This window comes from Oryx dammah, unplaced genomic scaffold, assembly GCF_014754425.2.
Source record: "Oryx dammah isolate SB20612 unplaced genomic scaffold, SCBI_Odam_1.1 HiC_scaffold_21, whole genome shotgun sequence".
Taxonomy (NCBI): Eukaryota; Metazoa; Chordata; class Mammalia; order Artiodactyla; family Bovidae; genus Oryx; species Oryx dammah.
Window position 1 is genome coordinate 28,973,839 of NW_024070205.1, and position 18,336 is coordinate 28,992,174.

Below are 18,336 nucleotides of genomic sequence, written 5' to 3' on the forward strand. Positions count from 1 at the left end.
AAAAGAAAAATGTGAGTATATAAGACATTTAAAATTAACTTGCAATCCATTCCCTATATATGCATAATGTAAATTGTTTAAATATAAGAAACATTTAGAAAACTATTTTTGGAAAATTATTACCATGCAACAATAACATTTGACTATTTTTTTATTTTTTAGATATGGCCGCGTGGAAAGTGTCAAAATTCTCCCAAAGAGGGGTTCTGAAGGAGGAGTGGCTGCCTTTGTGGATTTTGTGGACATCAAAAGTGCACAGAAAGCTCACAACTCAGTCAACAAAATGGGAGATAGAGACCTACGCACGGATTATAATGAACCAGGCACCATTCCGAGTGCTGCTCGGGGATTGGATGATACAGTTTCCATAGCATCTCGTAGTAGAGAGGTTTCTGGGTTCAGAGGAGGTGGTGGAGGGCCTGCTTATGGCCCCCCACCATCACTTCATGCACGAGAAGGACGTTATGAGCGGAGACTTGATGGGTAAGTTCCAAGGTTTCTGTAGGCAGGTATTTTGTATTTGATATGGTGAGAAACAGAAACTCGTATTTAGGGGCCCCAGATGGATTTAAAGTTTTGGGCATTCTCAATGTTTCCTATTTTGGGTTGGAAACAGAAGTGATTTCTATCCCAGTGGCTGGTATCTTATGGAATCGTAGAGGATATTTCCTGCAGCTGGTTGGATATTTACTGCTGAGATATAAAGTGGTGGAAGATTTTGTATGGCAGCATCATTTTTGGAGTTACCTGTCTTCTAGACTTTTATTCCTTCTCTTGGATAATGTTAAGGCTTTCCTTGGATATATCTCTTCTACCTGATGGAGCTACTTGGCTACAGATTTTGTGGTTGTACTATATGGAATATTTCTGGAATATTAGAGCCTACAGATTCTTTTAGAATTTGATATTTGCTTCTCAGTTTTCAATGCACGAAGTGTATGAACGAATTGGTATGTCACCAAAAAAACCTACTAGCAGTCCATATGATTCGACCTCTTGGATTCTACAAACAATACTTTAACCTGGAAATATGTATTTGGATGAAGAGGAGTGAAGGCAATGCTTGATTTTTCCATTTTGGATCTACACAGTTTCCATGTTGGAATTATACTCCTTGATGGAATGGGGAAAAATTGAGATGATGGACGTTCCTAAATCCTGGAATATAGCCCTTCTTTTCTAATTGCTGGAATGTATGGGATATCATGTTGTCAAGATTCCATTAGCCCAAGAGAAGAGGATTACTGTCCTGTTTCTTAAGCAAGTTGCTGTCCAATTAAAGGTACTTTAGCTTTGAACACATGGTGATGATCAGTTGTGGATACAGCAATCAAAATGGACTTTGCTGGATGGCTACAAAGGTGAACTGTTGGCGAGCAACTGTGCCTTCCTCACTTGGTGGAATCGCAGAGGATATTTCCTCTTCTGTCAGCTGCCTGATTCATACTTAGGGCTGGAGATTTTTGTGAATGTGGATCAATTTATAATTTTCTGCTGTCTCAAGAAAGAAGTCTGGGGGTTTGAGAGTTACAGTTTGTCTGGGACTGCTTGCTTCCAGTGGAATTATTTTATCTGGTCATTAAGATTTTTTTTCCTTGTGGTTCATCTAAATATCATTTGACACCCTTGCCCATTAAGAAGGTGGATTACCCCCAAAAGAGGGGCCAAAATTGGGGAAGTTATGTTCACAATTCTCTCCCTAGATTTAATTGGGATTATAGGTCGTGGTTCCACACTTGGAAAAGGTTGGTATGTCCTGACCTGTGTATATTAGCCCCTCTCCTAACCCAAGTCAAACTTTCTTTTTTTTCCCACTAACTCTAGAATTATTTAGTACTAATAGATGATTCAAAGAATAGCTATTAGATTTCAGCTCTGCTAGCTCTTGTGCCTGCCTCTGTCTCTTCCTAATGGATAAGAACTTTGCATATTTATAAAATATCTGATATAGCAGTAATTTTCCTAGAACTATTACCTATTGCTTCTGTTATATCATTAATAATAGCTCTTACTGATTAACATTTGATAGGGTACTAATTGAATTATTTATGACATTTTCTCTCTTAAGTCTCAGAAGAACCCCTCTTCTTTGTTAGACAGTGAAATATCTATCCAAATTCCAGAAATGTAGCAAATAAAAAAGGAGAGTCATTTAACATATTTAAGTAGGAAAGATAATATTGAATTTTTTTGCCATGCCAGTTGCTTTTCATAATAGCAAAAACAAAATACAGCCTAGGAGAAGGTATGATTGCTACTAAGTGAGATGGTAAAAATGAAGGTTAGTGGAGAGATTTGGAATCTAAGCATGTATTGGAAACACAGTATTAGTTGTAAGATTTTTGCCATATATTCTTCATTGCAGAGATTCTAATTCTTCTGTATCTTTCATAGTTCCTTAATCACTTTTGATAAAAGATAGACCCAAAGGTAAGGTTGAGAAGAGACTCAACCTCATGCTTGAGATTCAAGTGAACTGGTGTTTTAGGAACTTTCTTAATAAGTAGAGAACTGAAGATTTCTTTGTAGAATTGGAATTGGTTTTTAATATTAGCTTATAATTGCATGTGTGTAATTACACATGCAACAGTTTTTGTACTCATAGATTAACAAGTATTCATGCCCCACAGAAAAAAAATTGTATAGTTAAACCATTGCTAAAAACTGAATTTTATAGTTTGCAAAGTTGCCTTATTTCATCAGAGGCAATTTGAGTATAACTAAAACCATAAGCGAATATATTCTTTTAACCATTAAGTAATACATTAACAGACTGAATTGTGGACTAGGCATTTAAAAATTATTTGTAATTTGATAGTGCAAGAAGATAAAATAACCATTATTCTTTAATTAGTTAAATTTATCATAGAATAGCATGTGGCAGCCCAGTATTTTGATATCCTAAGTGGTTTTTGGTTTGATTTTCTTTTTTAAGATTCTGTTTTTATTATTAAGTGTGATTGTTTGGGCACAGCAATTTATATAATTTACTGATTTTATAATTACCCAAGAAATTGAAAGTTAATATGAAAAAGTTATACTTAACACTTTTTTCTATACTTCTTTGAAAATGCCCTCCTATTGCTGAGACATGGGCATGCATTGCAATGAGGCTTTCATGTCTGTGTGAAAAACATATCATGGAAATTTTGCCTGAAATACATTTGCAAAGTAAATACAGTTTGGCGTACATTTTAATCCAGTGAAAGTATAGAAAGTTTTATTTTCATATTAAAATGAAAGTCTCTTCTTGTTCCATTAAATTTAAAATAAAAAAGGAGATGGCATATGTCTATTTCTGTATATAAGCCAGAAAATCCCTAATAAAAAGAGCAGCTGACTTACAGAACACTAGTCATGAAAGCCCAAAATACAGTTACAACAGTAATTGCTTAGCTGTGGAAATAAGTTTTGGAGTCAAGTAAAATGTTAAGCTTGTTAATGTTTGCTTACTAAAGTAGGTTACTGCTGTTTAGAAAACGACCAGTTGCACAAAGAAAATGCTGAAGTGAATGTTTGCATGACTTGCTTTTAGTTTTGCTTTCCCATTTCTGATTGATTAAATATTTTTCCCCCCTCCTAAATGCAGGGCTTCAGATAACAGGGAGCGTGCTTATGAACATAGTGCCTATGGACACCATGAACGGGGGACGGGAGGATTTGATCGGACAAGACATTACGATCAGGATTACTATAGAGATCCTCGAGAGCGGACTTTACAACATGGGCTCTATTATACTTCTCGGAGTCGAAGTCCAAACCGTTTTGATGCTCATGACCCCCGATACGAACCTAGGGCTCGGGAGCAGTTTACACTGCCCAGTGTGGTACACAGGGATATCTACAGGGATGACCTTACCCGGGAGGTACGAGGCAGAAGGCCCGAGCGGAATTACCAGCACAGCAGGAGTCGGTCACCACACTCATCCCAGTCTAGAAATCAGTCTCCTCAGAGGCTGGCTAGTCAAGCGTCTAGACCCACAAGGTCCCCTAGCGGCAGCGGCTCTAGAAGTAGATCCTCCAGTAGTGATTCAATCAGCAGCAGCAGTAGTACCAGCAGTGACAGGTAGGTTAACAGTCTTTTGTTATCAGAGACAAGGTCTTGAATAAATTGTTACAAATGTGCTACCATCAGTGGTACTGGTTTTTAGTACAGTAATATTTTTGAAAGTAATCTTGGATCATGTATATAATGAATGAAGAAACTTTGATTAGCCCTGTGGCCAACGAATTAACTATTTTCCCAAGTACTTGAATCTAAATGATGGTTTGCAAATAGTGTTTCATCCTTCAGATGCTGAATGTTAAAATTGCCAAAAAGGAAGAAAAGTGATAACTTCAGTTGTATGAAACAAATCTTGTGCCATACAATGAACTTTTCAAAGTTCTTTAATTTCTTAGTATATACTATTTCTATTATTTGGTTGAAAATTTGTAAAAGCTGTTGGGGTAAAGATGTATTGGTGAAATATATTGTTGATATGTTTATTATCAATGTATAAATTGACGTGTACATTTTAACTAATTTTAACATCAAGATGGTAATCAATTTATAAACTCCAGTAGGAAAGCTTTCTTTAAAATTCAGGTTGTGTCTTTGCTGTTCACTAAGGGTGAGTAGGCTAATTTTTTAGGTTGGGATTTTTTATTTTTACAAAACAGTTGTTGTATTTCAAAGATGAAAATGATAAATAGAAAATAATCTTAACAAGAAACAGCTTATAAGTTAGGTTATGGGTTTTGAAGTAATAGGTCAAGGTTAAAAAAAAGTATCAAGGTAGACAGTATACTATGTTTATAATCTTGGACAAGTTACTAAAGCTCTCTAGGCCTCAGCTTTCTCATGTTTCATAAGAACCATGTTTCCTAAAGTTATTTGGAAGGTTAAAATGAAAAAAAATACTTACAGTGCTTATACCTATATATGTTAAATAGTGCCTTCAATAACTCCTAGCTGTTGTTACTGCTACTACTTAAGATGTTGGTAGTCTTGAGTAATTTCTGTTTCTCCTTACTGTTATTCAACATGTTAATCTCAGATATTCTAGTTTTAAATTTAGGTGGGATGTATTTTAAATTTACAAGAGACAAATTCTTCAACCTAATTAAAATGCCCAGATTATTTTTCCTTTAGTATTGCCTACTTAGAATTAACTTAAGAAAAGTAAATGATCATGTAATTGATAAAAGGCTCCTTTTATGCCTCCTGAGTTTTCTGATTCAAAACAATAAATGGAAGCCTTTTATACATCTGTCTATCTAGATGTAATTTAAATATTCTGGAAGATGTAGCATATTATAGTGAAGCTCGGAAGAGTTAGGTTTTGGTTCCAGCTTTGCAGCTGTGACATGGATGAGACCCTTAACTTCTTTTGATATCATTTGATGTATTGTTGAGTTAAATGATTGACAATATTCATTTGAATTCTATAAATTGATTATAAAATCTTGTCATGATTCACTTTCTTCTGTATAGAATTGGCCTAAGATACTCAAGTTTTAGTCATTTTCCCCAAACCTACCTCAGTAACAGGATGGCACTGCACTCCACTGAATCAAAATTTTTTGAAGAGTCAACCAATTGAAGTGTGGAAGTTAGAGATGAAATGCATGGCTTTCAGAAGGGTGGCATTGTACTCTGGTGGGAGTTACTATGGTTTGGGACCTGGCTCTTGGCGTTGTGGGCTCAAAAACTTGAATCCAGAGGTGATCTGATGAATTTTGATGGAGCTAATTGCTGTTTACATAATCAAAAGAAACAGTTGTATGCTTCTGAATATTTACATTCAGAAAGATAACTGTCACAAAGGCAGGATGAGCTTGGGAAATCTACATGGAGACTAAATTACAACCGTAGAGGATATTTTCTCCTGTCTCAACTGCCTGAATCATACTTAGGGCTGAAGATTTTTATGATTTAGAGCTATGAAGGATATGTAGAACTTCAGGAAGATATGAATTTTGGGCTAGACAAGGAACATTGTGAGCAGAAGGAGCAACTTGAAGAGATACAAGTAGGTGGAAAAATGTTTTGAAAACAGCAAATAATTTAGTATGACTTAACCACGCTAATGTTTTGGGGTTTTATTTTTTATGCAGAGATGAGCCATTGAAGGATTTTGAGAAGGGAAATAGCTTGTTGAGATCTGTGCTTTAGAAAGGCATCTGCTTTAGAATAGGAAAGAGAGATTCCAGTTAGACAATTTCAGTATTCCATAGAAGGAAAACTTGGACATTGAGAGTGCCTAACTTGGGAAAAGTGGACATTGTAATAACATTCAGATTATATCGATTTATGAAAAACAGAATCAGCTTTTTTGAAGACATGACGAGCCTTTTGGTGCCATTCTGTAAGAACAGGGCCAGGTAGGTCTTCCTTTGTGCACACTGCAGAACCAGCTAAGTGTATTGCCTTTCTCCAAGTACACATTCAAATAGTTGAAATACTTAGCTACAATTCTTAGTAAAGAGGAAGGTGAAACCAAAATTGATGTAATAGTTAAAAGATTGGTCATTATATTGTTACTGAATCAAGTACAAAGAAATAAAATATTTGGGTGTTCAGAGCACATCCAATGTCTTGGGGTTCATCCCCCCTTTTATCAGATATCCTCCTTTCCTCTATAATTCTATTACAAAACGTGTTATTTTTTTAAAAGATTTATTTATTTTATTTTTTGGCTGTGGTGGGTCTTCATTGCTGCACATAGGCTTTCTCTATTTGCAGCGAGTTGGGGCTACTCTTCGTTGGGGTACACAGACTTCTCATTGCAGGGACTTCTCTTGTTGTGGAGCACAGGCTCTAGGCATGTGGGCTTCAGTAGTTGCAGTGCATGGGCTCAGTAATTATGGCTTACAGGCTTCAGAGTACTGGTTCAGTAGTTGTGATGCAGGGGCTTAGTTGCTCCGAGTAATGTAGGATCTTCCCAGACCAGGGATTGAACCAGTGTCCCTTGCGTTGTAAGGTGGATTCTTAACCACTGGACAATCAGGGAAAGTGAAAGTGAAAGTCACTCAGTTGTGTCTGACTCTTTGTGACCCCATGGACTGTATAGTCCATGGAATTCTCCAGTCCAGAATACTGGAGTGGGTAGCCTTTCCCTTCTCCAGGGGATCTTCCGAACCCAGGTCACCCCCATTGCAGGCAGATTCTTTGCCAGCTGAGCTACAAAGGAATCCCCTAAAATGTAATATTTTGAGTTGTTATTGTCAATTCACAATGTTCAGTGCCCTTTTGGAAGAAATGTTCTTTTTTGTAATCCTTAAAACTCGATTGTGAAATGGTGACATTCCAAGTCCTTTAAAAATGTTTTAAATCAACAGGTTATAGTAAATAAAATATAGCTTGGTTTTATCTATAAAAGAGGTTTCTATTCTGTCTGTATGACTGACTGGAAAATTAATCATCCTCTGTGCCCCTTAATTGTTACTGCTTTGGTGAACAGATTCCTAGCAGTGCATTTCAAATGAGCAAACATGGGCTTGATGACAGTCTCCTTGTGAACTCCTTGTAAATGATACACTAACTGTTTCTGCCAAACTATTCACAGTATTTATTTAGCTGCTGAGAAGATGAGGGGCAGGTTGCTTAATGTTACAAACTTCCTGTGTGCAAGAGACCTGTGCTGCTGCTGCTGCTAAGTCACTTCAGTTGTGTCTGACTCTGTGTGATCCCATAGACGGCAGCCCACCAGGCTCTCCTGTCCCTGGGATTCTCCAGGCAAGGGTACTGGAGTGGGTTGTCATTACCTTCTCCGAGACCTGTGCTACTGGGTGTCTATTTCTTTCTCTGCCTTGGTTATTTAGAGAGGCCCTTTTCTTTCCAAAATAAATTTTAAATACTTAAGTTAAAAACTTTGGGGGTCAGCCTTTTTCTTTTTTGTTCCTCCTTTTGGTTTGTCCAAAGAAGAACATGTCAAGTAACCTACAGACTTTTATTCTTTCTAATCACAGAAACAGGCATTTAGATGGAAGCCCTTAAAACAAATGTAGTAATAAGCACAGATAACTGCTTATTACTAAATAACTGTTGTTGGTTATTGTTCAGTCGCTCAGTCATGTCTGACTCTGCAACCCCATGGACTCCAGCACGCCAGGGTTCCCTGTCCTTCACCGTCTCCTGGAGCTTGCTCAGACTCATGTCCATTGAATCGGTGATGCCATCCAACCATCTCATCTTCTGTCATCCCCTTCTTCTCCTGCCTTCAATCTTTCCCAGCATCAGGGTCTTTTCCAGCAAGTCTACTCTAAGCATCAGATGGCCAGAGCTTCAGTGTCAGTCCTTCCAGTGAATTCAGGGTTGATTTCCTTTAGGACTGACTGGTTTGATCTTGCTGTCCAAGGGACTCTCAAGAGTCTTCTCCAACACCACAGTTCAAAAGCATCAATTCTTCAGTGCTTAGCCTACTTTATAGTCTAAGTCTCACAGCCATACATGACTACTGGAAAGACCTAGTGGGTGACATCTCATTGTCTCTTGTCTCTCTGGCTTTCAGTAAGCCATGTCGTCTTAAATTGTGTTTAGTTTACCAGTTTGAAGAAATCAGAATTTTAGAGCAAGCTTCCTTCTTAAGTAGGTTTTAAGAATTGGAATAGGTTGATTTAAAAACTGTATATAGGCAATTCCCTGGCAGTCTGGTGGTTAGGACTCCATGCTTTCACTGTTGAGGGCCTGGGTTCATATGTTGAAATATATAAAGACGAAGCTTGGAGATATAGGAAGGGGAAGAAAAAAGACACATACAATATCACTTCCAGGTCAAAAAACTAACCTGTGAAAGTCCTTGTGGTGTTTGTTTAAAGTAATAAGTCTATATAACTGCAAGCAATCAGCCTTTTTAATTCTGATGCTGTATTAAGATATGACAGTCTTTATGCCCGTCTCTTGTCCAGTATATTGGCTTTGCATTAGAATAGTTTAGTTTTTATTGAAAGGGAAATGAAAAATAATTAAAAAAAATAAAATTTATTTAATTTTGGCAATGCTGGGTCTTTGTTGCTGTGCATGGCCTTTCTCTAGTTGTGGCGAGCAGGGACTACTCTCCAGTTGCAGTGCGAGCGCTTATTGCGGTGGCTTCTCTTCTTGCAGAGCACAGCCTCTAGGATGTATGGGCTCAGTAGTTGTGGCACATGGGCTTGCTTGCCCTATGACATGTGAAATCTTCTCACACCAGGGATAGAACCCTTGTCCCCTGCATTGGCAGGCAGATTCTCAACCACTGAACCACCAGGGAAGTCTATAAAATATTTCTTATTGCTGGTATTATTTGTAGAACTTGTATGTGTATTTCTTTTATATGTTTTGAATAAAATATATCAAAAATTGTATATAATTTTATTATTTTTTTCTGTTAGCTTAAGAATATTTTACCTGAGTTATAGTTACATAGTAATTATTTAGAATATTGAACAAATTCTGAATTTTTACAACAGATAAAGGTAAAATGTCACCAATATAATTCCTAGTCAACCCACTATACTATACTAATAAAAAAAAAAAAAGTAAAATGAACGTGACCCTTTTAACTAAAAAAGTGTTAGCATGGCAGTCCTTAAACTGACAAGCTTTTAAAATCACACACACACACACACACACACACACACACACACACACATTATATATATATATATATATATATAAAATGTGTCTGATCAATTCTGCTAATAATTTTGTGAATGATGTAGATGTTTTAGATTACAGTTTCTTAGAGGGGGAATTTTATTCACATATCCTTTTGTCTGCAATTTCATAAGGAAGTTTTGTAGTTCATTTAGTTTATGATAGAGAATTTCAAGTTCATGAAGAAAAATTTTCGGAATTGTCCGTCTGAAGCTTAGTGGAAAAATATGGATGAGGCTGAAGAGGTACTAGACGTGGTGGTAATGCATGTATCAAGGTGATAGTGGCAGTGTACTTTTCATTTCTCTCAAAGTATGCTTCTTTATAATGTTGACTGGGGGAAGGAATTCTCATGTTATTACTATTACCTGGCTATTTAATTTGTTATGATATATATTATATGCTAGAAACTGCCAGATATGGCACCAGTTCTAACAGATACATACATGATGTAAGAGTCAGTTTCTTAAAGTTGTTAAAGGGATTAATAATTAGTGGGTTTTTTTTTGTGATAGTTGCAATGCTTAATCATAAAAACACATTTGTCTGAAATTTTATCATCAAAGATGATCTTATCTATAATTGGGGCTTCCCTGGTGGTTCAGATAATGAATAATAATTTCTGAATTCAGTTGGAGATAAAATTTGTTTTTTTGCACTGTTTAACATGAATCACTTAAATTGAAATAGGATTTTTTTTTGTTATTATTCTTTGAGTGTGTAAGAGAAGATACTTGTGCTCTGAAACCACTGAAACATAAACTGTCTACAATGTAAAAATTAATGACTAGATATCTATTGATTTGGGGGATAAAACCAAGTGAAATGTATGTTTTAGATGTATTCAGAGGACTTTCAAGGAGGAACAGTAAAGGTGTATCAAAAAGCCTTTAGAAGAAGCCAAAGTCAAGGATAATAAATATTCTTAGGATGTTTTTTTCTTTGTCTTTTGCCCCTTATTTTTATTTAGATTGAAACTATTTCCACTGTTATTTTAAGTTTGAGTAAAACATTGTATTTTAAATATCTGATTTATTTCTGGATTTCACAGACATTCTTGGCCTGTTTTATTGTTTTTATCTTTCTGCCTCATTTTTATTTTTTTAAGATAGTTGAAATTGTCTGAATTTTCAAAAGAGAGAATGTCTTTACAAAAATCAGTATTATGAATAAGATGTATTTGTTACAGTGGACTATTCCAGCTGCTAAATGAAGTTTTTATTTTGAAATTTGCAACTCTTATCTGTGATGGACGGCTTTTTTGACTATGGTTTTGACTTTTTTTTTTTTTAGTGATTATTCTTTCCCTGAAATATTGGTATCTTGTGTTTTTTAAAAAATTAATTTTGGTGTGTGTGTGCTCACACTCACACGAGCTCTTCTTCCTTGCTTTGCACAGGCTTTCTCTAGTTGGGGCAGTGGGGACCACTCATGATCATTGTGTGCCTGCTGCCCTTGTGGAGTACAGGCCCAAGGCACCGGCTTCAGCAGTCCTGGCGCAAGGGCTTTAGGTGCTCCCGGGCATATGGAATCGTCCCCCAGACCAGGAATCGAACCCCATCCCTTGAGCTGGCAGGTGGATTCTGAAGTCCACTGCACCTCCAGGGAGTCCTCTAAGTTCGCATAAAAAATTCACCTTCTTGGAAGGAGAAGGAGAACTAACAGGCCTGCTGTTGTTTATTTGCAGTCCTGGAGAATACTGATCTAAAATCCACATTGTTTTGCCTCATTTTGAGTGGGGCTGCCTTTTAATTTTTAAGTACTGTTAGTTTACAAAGGAATAAACATTTGCTCATTCCCTCCTTAACGCAGTTTTGGGGTTGTTAGCATGAAGGCATACATGTTTAGCGGTGTGTGCTTGAAGAGCTGCTGTTCTTCAGTCGTGTCCTACTCTTTGCGACCCCGTCGACTGCAGCATGCCAGGCTTCCTGTCCTTCACCATCTCCCCGAGCTTGCTCAAACTCATCTCCATCGAGTCAGTGATGCTATCCAACCATCTTATCCTCTGTCGTCCCTTCTCCTCCTGCCTTCAATTTTTCCCAGCAGATGAGTGCTGCTGCTGCTAAGTCACTTCAGTTGTGTCCTACTCTGTGCGACCCCAAAGACGGCAGCCCGCCAGGCTCCCGTGTCCCTGGGATTCTCCAGGCAAGAACACTGGAGTGGATTGCCATTTCCTTCTCCAATGCAGTACCCCCATCTAATTGATTAATTAATTTTATTGGTAGTGTTTTTTACATTCCCATCAGTGGCAGGCATACTGAAGAGCCCGTATTCTGGAAACATTCCTTTCCAGTTTATCGAGCAGTAAGCTACACACTTCTGTCTTTTGGGATCACCTTAGCCAGCCAAGCCTTTTTTGTATGCTGAATGTGGAAGATGGAAGTGTTCGCTAATTGCTCTGGTGGGCTTAACTTCCATTATGGAGATTTATAAATAGGTCTAGTTCCTTTTTAGAATTAGGTACAGCATTTCAGTAAGGCTTTTGAGAGGTGTAGGTAGGTGTTGCCAGCGTTAGCGTTCCGTGCGGAATAGGCAGTCGGTGTTGGAAACCAGTGCTAAGCTGACCCATTTTGACTGTATTAGGAGCCTTGCTTTCATTAGGAGCCTCTGCTGCTAGCGAAAAGAGAACGAGCGAGGTAGACTTAGAGCTGAGCGTAAATGAGAGTTCATTGTGTGCTGCCTGGGCAGCCAGTGCCTCTGAATATTATGGGGAGAGCTAGGAACTGCTTGTTTGTGACTCAGACCAGCCTAAACTGGAATCATCCAGTTTGAGTTGGCGGCTTGCCACCTCCCAGAGGCTTCCTTATTTTGCCAGTTTTTGCCCGGCCTTCAGCTCAGGGGGCGGGGCCTGCACGTGGGGGCTGGCCCGATGTGGGGAGGAGCGCCTGGGAAGTGGCCGCAGGTCAATCCAGGTGTGTTCCTAAGGAGGCAGCCTTTCAAAAAATTCAGGAGCCTTAGAATAGAAGCTGATGTGAACACCACTCTTCAGTGCATCTTTCCATTATTACTCTCTTGTTTTAACTGTAACTTTCTCTCTTCTGCCCCTCAGAAACTAAGGCTGGAAAAATAGCTTCTGCTGTACCGCTGCTTGGGTATATCACAGCATGTTCTGCGTTTGGTGATAGGAAATTTGTTACCCCACAATTAATTAATTATCAGTTCCCCAGGAACTTGCTTTTAGTTGTCAGTCTGTTTGCGGTGAAGAACTCTCTGCCATGCTCCTTTTCATTCTCTTCACAGAGCTGCTGGGATTTATTTTGACTGGTTAGGTGGAAGGAATGAAAAATAGGTTTGGGGGATAAACTTGTGACTTGGTATCTTGTGAGTTTTAATTTAACTTTGATATAAATTTTTAAATGTTGCTTTAAAAATTAACAAAAAGTAATTTAAAGTCCTAAACAAACTTTAGACTTAAAAATACTGTGCCAGATTGTATTTGGTTTAGAAGCAGTCAAAACAAAAATGCTTAAATTGCAGATTTTTAGTGTTATGACTGCTTTGTGCATAGCCTCTTTCACAACTTTGCTCTTTGACAAATAAAGGAGTTAAATATGGCCTGATTCCTGGTCAGAGAACACTGAGAAGTCACTAAGATATTAAATACACAAATAAAGGGGTGCATTTATTTTTGTCTTTAGAAGTGCCAGAGCTATATAGAAAATGCAAGTACCTATAAATTTGTTTATGTTTTAAACTTTTGGAATGAGATTGAAACCTGTGTTAGTCTTTTTTTACTTACGGTGGAAGTTTACTTAGAGCGGTTTTGGAGACCTTGTTATTCTCTTTTATCTTTTGTAGGTTGTTTTCACTTGAAGGCTTTCTATGGTCTTTCTCAGAAGCCATGGTATAATTTTACCCTGCCCTGAACAAAGGGATCATCCATGCACAGGACTAAAGGAAAATGTGTATTCTCCTTTTAAAATAAACAGTAGCATTTTCTGAAGCTTAGAATTAGCCAAGATTTCATTGCCTGTCTCCTCTCCCTAGTTTTTTCTTTTTTTTTTTAATCTGTTTCTTCAAGTACAAACTGAGTGTTTACCCTTATCTATAAAGGATAGTTTTGTGATTTCCTCTTGTGAGAAAATGGAAAGAGCACCCTTTGATAATTTATTTACTTAAATTATTAGTCATTCATTAAACTAAATACTATTAGGGTTTCATGCAGCTACAAATTGTATAAAGTCACTTCTGTGGGACATTTCCTATGTCTGCTTTGTAGGATAAAGGAACTTCTCTTTCCAGGTATACAAGATAATAAGTGAAATATATTTTAAAATTAACTTTGCAAAACAGAATTGGTTTTCCTAAGAATCTGAGTCATACTCTTAAAAAAACTTCTCTTGGTGTAGAATGGATGAAAAATATATTCAAATATATGGTGATAATAATATGTATTCTTTGAATCAGATTGGAAAATATATAATTCAAGTAAAATAAGATTGGACTTTTAAAAATCTTTTATTTATTTTTTAAAACTTTTATTTATTTTTGGCTGCCCTGGGTCTTGGTTGTTGAGTGCGCTTTCTCTAGCTGTGGCGAGTGGGGCTACTCTCTAGCTGCGGTCCGCAGGCTTCTCATTGTGGTGCTTCTCTTGTTGCGGAGCATGGGCTCTAGGGTGTGCAGGCTGTAGTTGTGGTGCACGAGCCTGGTTGCTCCACGACTGAGAAATCTTAGTTCCTGGACCAGGGATCAAACCTGAATTCCGTATATTGGCAGGCAGATTCCCAACCACTAGACCACCAGGGAAGCCCAGAGGACATTTTAGAATTTGACTTGGTTAATAACCTTCTGAGTTTTTCTTAATGCCATTAAATTAGAAAAAAGAAAAATTGTTTTAAACTTGTGTGAATTGTTGGTACAATCCCAAATAAAGGATGGTTGTTTTTTTTTTTTAAGCTTATCAATAAAGATAGTTTTTAAATTTTAAAGTGTTAGGTACCCAAGAACCAAGTTCTACTTTGTCTATTTATTCCTCTGTACTCTTGAAGTGGAAATGTATGTTTTCAGGGATGTCTGCTCACTTACTAGAGCTGTCTGGAATTAAAATGAGGACTTACGTGACTTTAACAAAATAAGTTTTCCGTTAGTTTTTCTTAATGATTTTTGTGTATACTGTAGCAATCATTAATTTATTTGAAAAATATTTATTTCTGTATTTATGGCTGTGCTAGGCCTTCATTGCTGTTCTCAGGCTTTCTATAGTTTTGATGAGTTGGGGCTACTCTCTAGTTGCAGTGGTTCATGTTGTTGCACAGCATGGACTCTAGGGCTCTCGGCTTCAGTAGTTGCTGCTTGAGGGCTCTGGAGCGTGGGCTCAGTAGTTGTGGCACATGGGCTTAGTTGGCCCTGCAGCATGTGGAATCTTCCTGGACTAGGGATTGAACCCCCGTGTCCCCTGCATTAGCAGGCAGATTCCTAACCACTGGACCATCAGTAACAATTATTTTAAAACGTGCTAAACCTCTCAAGTGTTACCTCTCATAAATGGCGTTTCTTTTAAGTACTGTAATGGCTTTAACATGTTCTTGTTCAGTTGCTCAGTCATGTCCAACTCTGTGCGGCCCCGTGGACTGCAGCACGCCAGGCTTCCCTGCCCTTCACCATCTCCCAGAGCTTGTTCAAACTCATGTCTATTGAGTCAGTGATGCCATCCAGCCATCTCGTCCTCTGTCGTCCCCTTCTCCTCCTGCCTTCAATCTTTCCCAGAATCAGGGTCTTTTCTAAGGCTTTAACATGGCCTCTTTTAAGGATAATGTGCTTGTTTATTGGGGAGCTTTCTGGTTCTAGAACTCAGTTGTGTATTACTGTATCCTCTAGCCATACGTGGCTGTTGAGCACTTGAAATTTGGCTAGTCTGTGCACCAGTACTGATCCACGCTGTAACACGGATGAACCTAAAAAAAATGCTTAGTGACAGAAGATGGTAGGAAAGACCACATATTATATGATTCTCTTCATGTAAAATGTCTAGAATAGGTAATTACAGAGGCAGGAAGTAGATTAGATTAATGGTTACCTTGGGCTGAGGATGGAAGATAAGGGGGTGTGCTGCTAATAGGTGTGCGTTTTTTTTCTTGAACAGTGCAGATGTACCAGAGTTACATTATGGTGATGATTGTATAATTGTATAAATATACTAAAAACTATTAATTGTGTACTTTTAAATAGGTCAGTTTTATGGTATGAAATTATATCTCAGTGGAACTATTTTTAAAAAACACAAAATTTTGAAGATACAGCAAAACAAAGTTACTAGTTTTTATGTTGACTGCATGTTGAAATGACATTTTGAGTATATTACATTAAATAAGATACATTATTAAATTTCACCTGTTCTTTTTAAGGTGTGGCTACTTTACATTTTTATCTTCTATTAAATATCTGTTGGACAGTACAGTTGTAGCAATGAACTCTTATCAGGATGGAATGTCATGGAGTAATTTGTGCATCCATATTTAGTGCTTTTCATTTTTTTTTTTTAGAGAATAGCACCCATTATTTTTATTAATTCTCATGACCCTTCTATTCTTTTGAAATTACTGATTAATGAGAAAAGCTCTTGGGACTTTTCATAAAGTCCCAAGACTTAAACTATAGTCTTTGCTGAGTCTGTCTTTTTCAAATTTAGGATTGATCAGCCTAAAATATTAAAATGCATGTTGATTTCCAAAGTGGCCAAGGGAATGTCTCAGTTGTTGAAAACCTTTAATGTGTAAGTCTCCAATGAATTAATCTTCCAAGAAGAAAATTATGTCATCTTAACTGAGTGATATTTTTTAATTAAAAACAAAAACCAAAAAACCTCAACCCCTTAATCTGAAGGTAATTTTTAAATGATGGCTAATACTTTTGATAAAGGTTTAAAGTGTGTTTAAAATACATGGAATTCTGGTGTTGAAATTAGAATAAGACACACATTTGATAGATACTTGTCTTGTTTCTAGATGTGATTTATGTAACCGAAACTGGGGAATTCTGTGGCTCTCAGTGTTACTTTTGACCCTGGGGAGGGGCCCACTCCTCTCCTGAATGTGCTGTGTCATGGTAGTTGGATCCATTTGGATGCCGCTTTGTGTTTGTTTCCATTGGAAGAAATCGCAGAGGAGTTGTTTAAGAGGAAGGACTTGAGGCTGGGGTTTTTTAGTGAGTAATTGGAAGTCATTTATAAATAAAAACACATGCATCAAACAGTGGGTGGCTTTAGGCTTCCTAGTGGGGAGTTAGGTGCCCTGGTAACCACTTGAGTATGGAGCTACCTTAATAAAGAGTTTAGAAGTGGAAAATAGCAAGCCTCTTTTTAAAAATCTGGATAGGAAAGAGTTGCAATTAGCTCCAAAGTTAAACTGGAGAAAGACAAAACCCAAAGTTCAAGTTTACTTGTGGGTTTGGTAAAGACTACAGCATTTGTACATAACCATTTGGGAATTTAAAAACAACAACAACAAAATGGTTTCGCGTGATCCGTATGCTTTCTTGGTTTATGCCTTTTAAACCATTTAGTTGTTCATACAAGCAATAGATCTAGTTTTTATTTTTTGTGTAGTTGAGGAAACAAATCCCACTGCAATAATTAGCAGTTTAGGTTTCTCCTCAGTTTGTCCCTTGAATGATACACCCATCCCATGGATGTTCTAAGCGCTTTGCTGCCTTACAGAACGATGTCTTGTTCCTTAGGCAGATGTGTTCTGCTTGTCACTTCTAGGATGCCTTCATGTTTGAAGCTCTTTGCTTTGAGTTACCTGAGTATCAGGTTTTGTGAGTCTTAAGGTTTTGTGAGTCTTACATTGCCAAAAATGTAATGACACTGCAGGCTGAGGCTTTTTGGAATTTAAGCTAAAGGTACTTTTGACCCTAGAGGAAAGGCTACAGTGAGAATATATACATAAGTAATTTTCCCACTTTATCTGCTACAAATTTTTTTTTGCACTATGAATCTGTCCAGGCAGAATCTGATCACATACCTGCCCCATCCCCAAATCTGTTTTAAAAAAATAATATTAAGCTGCACTTTGTGACTAGTTTTCTGCTACCCCATCATCTTCAAATTAACTTGGAAGTTTTTTAGAGCCCCATGAAGCCCATCAGCAAATATGCCACGCAGTTCTTAGTGATAGATTTATAAGAGCTTAGCCACTTTCCAATTTTTTTCCAATAGCCAATTTTTGTTATTGTTACTAGAACACTAAGATTTCAAACCACCAACCTATAGTTTCTTAAAAATATTTATTCAGTTTTTATTTATTTGGCTGTATTGGGTCTTAGCTGTGGCATGAGGGATCCATTTGTTGTTGTTGTGGCACACGGACTCTCTAGTTGTGGTGTGAGGGCTTAGTTGCTCTCGGGCATGTGGGATCTTAGTTCCCCAACCAGAGATTGAACCTGTGTCTTCTGGATTGCAAAATGGATTCTTAATCACTAGACCACCAGGAAGGTCCTCCAAATATGTTTTTAATGCCTAAACTTGTAAGCCTTCAATTTAAAAAAACTTGTGGTAAAATATATATATATAGCATAAAATTACCATTTTAACTGTTTTCAAGTGTACAGTTCAGAGGCATTGAGTATATTTACTTTGTTGTACAACTATCACCACCAGTCATCTCCAGAACTTTTTCATCTTCCCAAACTAGAACTCTGTAGCCACTAGACAATAGTGATTTCTCTCCCCTAGTCCCATTCTTCTCTCCCCTAGTCCCATTCTTCTCTCCCCTAGTCCC

The 18,336-nt window shown here is 37.4% G+C and overlaps 1 protein-coding gene across 2 annotated transcripts in view; it reads left to right on the plus strand.

Moving 5' to 3' along the window:
- The window catches only part of SPEN (spen family transcriptional repressor), an 89,216-nt gene that overhangs the window by 26,107 nt on the left and 44,773 nt on the right, over positions 1–18,336 (plus strand). Inside the window, exons 2-3 of one of the 2 annotated variants that reach the window (XM_040264017.1) lie at positions 163–483; positions 3,590–4,066. In XM_040264017.1, the coding sequence (XP_040119951.1) occupies positions 163–483; positions 3,590–4,066 (798 nt within the window). Of the gene's footprint in view, positions 1–162; positions 1,746–3,589; positions 4,067–18,336 lie in introns of those variants that run through there. The other variant, XM_040264018.1, reaches the window with a different exon arrangement.